At 37.5% G+C, this 5,184-nt stretch overlaps 1 protein-coding gene across 1 annotated transcript in view; it reads left to right on the forward strand.

Moving 5' to 3' along the window:
- LOC125039287 (cardioacceleratory peptide receptor-like) overlaps positions 1-4,764 on the forward strand; it is a 33,007-nt gene extending 28,243 nt beyond the window's left edge. The window contains 1 exon segment of the mRNA XM_047633124.1: positions 1,628-4,764. Within this exon segment, the coding sequence (XP_047489080.1) occupies positions 1,628-1,772 (145 nt within the window). The 3' untranslated portion in view covers positions 1,773-4,764.
- Positions 4,765-5,184: the final 420 nt, after the last annotated feature.

The following is a 5,184-nucleotide window of genomic DNA, read 5'->3' on the forward strand; positions in this document are numbered from 1 at the left end:
TTGTTACTGTCACCGTCGCCATAATGATGTTGTAGTTTCTTTTCACTGCAATTATTTCTCGCAACTTCTGTTACCTCTTCCGTTCTTCGCCATTCGCTCGCCTCTCTCCGCTTCATCATCATCCTTCTGTTCCTTTGCAGTCCCATCCCTGTTAAGCCTGCCTCTGGCCCTCTGCCGAAGCGCCCCCTTGGACAGCGAGAGGAAGCCGTAGCGCTGAAGGGGTAAACGCCCCCTCCCCTTGACCCCTCTTTTCAAAAACGCAACCCCCGTGGATAGTCAAGCTCAGGATATGACTCCCCCCCCTTCTTCCCCAATCCTTTCTTTGCATTTGGGGAAATTATTAAGTTCAAGGAAAAATATTCTCCTCCCCTTCCCTCCGCTTCCCTCCCCTTCCCCCTTATTCCATGGGCAATTGCACACCTCAATAGAACTATAAGATAAAGTCCCCTGGGTGAGCCCACTGTCCTCCTGGGGGTTCTGCTGCAACACAGGGGATAAGGAGGAGTGAGTATCTGCGTGACTAAGAACACATGTAGAATGAGAAGTGTGTATGCTTTTATAGCGTGCTTCATTTTGTGGTGTTACTAACAAGGGTGAGCTTACAATAGAGAGAGCCTGGAAAATATATATTTAAGCAAACCATTAGTAATGCGGGCGAAGTTGTGGTGCAATTTAGAAGAACTCCCTTGCTTTCTAAAAAAGAATCTATTTACATAACACCCAAGCCTCAATTAAACCAGCTTATTGCGATAAGTAGATAAATAAATCATTAAAAATCGTGCGTTCACAGCTTTGACCTCCATCGTCGGCAGCATGTGCGAGTTCTTAACACTGTTCTCATGGCATTCAGAATGAATATTACACACTATACATCTCGTGCAGTGTAGGATTGAAGTCGTGTACCTCATGACCTAGCCAAAAGGTCATTTCATTTTAGTGTTAAAGTCAGAATTCGGAACAAGTTTTTAAGAATCCTCTTGTTACTGTACACGACTTTTATACGAGACTGTGCATGAGTCATTACTCCACTCCATTTGTTCCACGTAATGTATATGCATAGCAAATGTGTTTTATTAACACTTAGCTTATGAATATGCAGTATCATATTCTAATTTGTAAAGATTAGTTTAGCATATTTATTCGCAATGATTTGCATTTTCCTTAATATAATCAACAGGAAAACCAGATGCTAATCCGCAGTCACAAAAGGCTAACAATTTCACAAATGAAAATCTCTTTTCTGAAACAAATCAGGAATGATAAAAAAAGGAAACGAAATGCTAAACAGCTTCAAAAGTAATCCTTATCCCCAGCATCTTTTTATAAACTATGCACAAGAATCATTTTTTTTTTTTTTTTCGTTTCCTCTTTCTCTTTATAAATATATAGATATATGTAGATAAACACATACATATATGCACGCTAACACACACACACACACACACACACACACACACACACACACACACACACACACACACACACACACACACACACACACACACACACAAACACACACACACACACACACACACACACACACAAACACACAAACACACACACATAAATGAGTATATAACCGACCTCTCATTCCGAGGAGGAAACCTGAAGTGTCGTTCCCCTGCAGGTACAACCCGATGCGTCAGGGCGTCGAGCTCAACAAGGGCGTGACGCAGACGACGACGGTGCCGAAGGAGTACCTCAACACGGAGCTCCTCACTTACAACACCAAGAGGAAGCATGACTCGTACATCAAGGGATCCGTCGTTTAGGGAAATGGCATCATGGCGTCGGAAATTTTAAAAGATGAAATTGATACATTGATATAAAAAAAAATAAACATGTGAATAAATTATTTAATATGTCTTGAGTCTTGCGTATGAATGAAGAAAAATCCGTATTCAAAATGTGAACTTATACATTATATATACTGTATATATATGTGCGCACGTCAACATATTATTTATATATATATATATATATATATATATATATATATATATATATATATTGTTCATATATGAATTTGTATGTATTATTGTTGTTGGACGATGGAAAAGAACTATTTAAAGGCTTTACAGAGCTCTGAACACTACGAGTCAAGGGGGGCGTAGATGTGCAGATTTAACTTTTTTCGTAAACGTATCAAGACTTAACTTTTGGGTGTTCACAACCAGAATGTGATCATCTAGAGAAACTTTGAAAAAAAAAACCCGTAAGAGTGTATCGAATGTTTTATAATCCTTGCGAGAAAAGTGGTTTCTTATGTTTAGATATATTATGCTCAGCACTGGCTACGAACTACGAGTTACCAATAAAGTAACTTGCGAAAAGAAGAGCACTTGAAGCATAGTACTCACATTAACACAGTGACTGATATACTACCAGAAAAAAAGTGTGATAAGAACTGCTTTCGTCCTTGGCTGAAAGGGATGCTGTGGCGCACTTGAACGGCAGCTGACTAGTAAATCAGCCGAGTGAAATGTTGAGTGTTCGGTCCAAAAAGTGTCTGCAGTGTTGCCCAATAAGCAACTTTAAAGTGATTGTGATGTTGTTGTGATTTTTATTACATGTGCATTCATCTACAAAAACTAAAACTCTTAATAGATTAGCGGAAAGGCTCATCAAAATAAAGAATAGACTGTAATATCACTAGCCCATAATTCAGACAGGGACGCCGACTAATGTTACCTAACTTACACGAAATGTTTCTATTTTGTCTCTACTTCGTATCCTTCGCAGGACTTCGGTGTAAATCAGTTTGCCTGCCAGCCATCAGTCAATTCAAGTAGATGAAATCGGGGCCAAAAGCGTTACTGTAGAAATAAAAGATGGTCATTTTCGAAATTCCGAGGCCGCTTCAACACCATCTGCGAAGCGATTCGATTCCTCTCCTTCATACATTATCTTGAGCAACCTTCACCTCATACCAAGGAAAATAAAAGAATAAATATATATATATGTCCTAATATGTAAATGAATGTGATATATAGATATATATCCCAATATATTTGTGTAATACCTTAGTATCTGGGTGGAACTAAAACTGCAAAAAGTGGTTAACTGTTTGTCTTCAGTGTTATTTGTCATGCACTTTTTCAAGACTGTTTGGATATATTTGGAGCTTATGCAATAGGCCAGATATCACGGGTTTGAAAAAGAGCCTTTTTCTTCATAACGTATAAGACCAGTTTGGTAGTACTCAAAATGCTTGATCCGAATAAGTCTGCTGATGAACTGATGAAAAAGGAATGTGTTTGGATGTCGGAACAAAAAATATGAAATAGGCTTCGCAATAAAGAATTAATGGGCTGCTCTTATATTTACGTACTCAGCACGCTCTTTTTTCTCATGAAAGATCAAGTATGTGAAAATTGCATGGATAATCATTTGCAACTGTTTTTCATACGTCTGCCTCTTAAAATTGATAGGGGAAAATCCCCCAAATTAAAACGTGGATGCAGATATGTGCACTATCATCAAAACTTCTTCTTGCTCACAACCTTTATAAGTGCATTTCTTGTAACCAGAATTTGTGAAGCGGTTGGGACAGAATAAACACATATTATGCGTGGAAATAGAACAGGTATCAATACAGTTACTATACTAAATGCCCCAAAGTAAAGAAATATATATGTGTACATGAAATGGTATCATCCACTGCAAGCACGTACTTATAACTGTGAGACCCACAAACATAGTGGTCTGGCAGGTGTCTGGTGCTATTACTGTCCATCCAACAGACTGTCACATTATGATCTCAAGCGTGTGCATGCGTGTGCGTTGAGATGATTTAACTAGGTAGTTATAGACATATACAAGTAGACACGAGTACTCCCAGTATGCGCATATTCATTTTCGCACACACAGGCACACGCATCTTCACACATTCATATACACACATACACGATTCATCCGCATACTAATAAGATTCGGTCACTTATACAGACACTGAATAATACATGCATAAGTGGATATATGTAAGATAAATGGAGGACAATAGAAAGATATAAACAAGGCCGTTCAACATCTAAGGTTGCATGCATAACACAGTAGATACAAGAGAGGTTTCGATTGTTTTTTATCTCCTTCACAAGGATACGATCCCTTTTAGCATATTCTGCGATGTAACTATAAAATTTAAAAGAAGAACCATTCATCTGGGATCGAATCCTTGTAAAGCTTCAAAGATAGTGTCAGATTTCATTAATCCCGGTTTTGTGGATTAAAAGTTTGAAGGCTTAAGCCGATCGCATTTTTATAAAGTAATATAGATCGTCGATACAACAAGGAAGTGAATATACTTCGTCAGCACATGGTGATATAGGAATGCGTAGGGGAAACATGAATTGTTAGGTAAATGAAAAGGATGACGATAACGATAATAAAGATAATGATAGAGAGAAGTTTCTAAAGTGCTAGACTTTAAAACCTGTCCGGTGACAAGAACCCTCGTAGAATCTCATTTTAAGATATTGACATTATCCTAAACCATTTACTTCCTAGAATTCATCGTCACCCATTCTTAACTCAAGGAGCCAAATACTCTGTAATGTACACTCATCACGTGATATCACCCATAAGTGTTTACAGTTTCTGTTGTGATTTATCAAGGTTGGTATGTACGTTGTATTTCAATGTTTATGTATTTATTATGTATTAAAGTTTGTCATCCAGCATAATGAAGGGGGAATGCTGGAATGCATATGTATATCAGCTGTATTTATATGTTTGTATGTATATAAAGACGGTTGTATTTTCTCACTGGTGCATTTAATCAGCCAATTAGCTCTCGTGATAGAAGAAGGAACAAAAATAATCAAATGATAAACACAGTGCATTTATCTGTCATAAGAAGCTGTGTTAAGTAATCTGTCAAACACTCTCTCAGTATTCATGTTAATTTTTATATTTCCATATTGTTATGTCTCTCAGTGACCTGTCTATATTTTTTGTCACCTCTCTTTGGTTTCCTTATTCCTCTTTCTAAGTCAGTTTATTCTTATCAACTGTGTAATAAGACTTCAAATCTCACCCAACTTAACCCAGCTTCAATAAGAGAACATAACCGTTGATAAGTCTATCCCTAGAGATTAAGAGGAGAGGAGGAGAAGAAGAAGAAGATACAAACAAAAAAAAAAAGACATTTCTGTTTATCACTTTATGGAGATCAATACCTGGATA

This window comes from Penaeus chinensis, chromosome 27, assembly GCF_019202785.1.
Source record: "Penaeus chinensis breed Huanghai No. 1 chromosome 27, ASM1920278v2, whole genome shotgun sequence".
NCBI classification, from domain to species: Eukaryota; Metazoa; Arthropoda; class Malacostraca; order Decapoda; family Penaeidae; genus Penaeus; species Penaeus chinensis.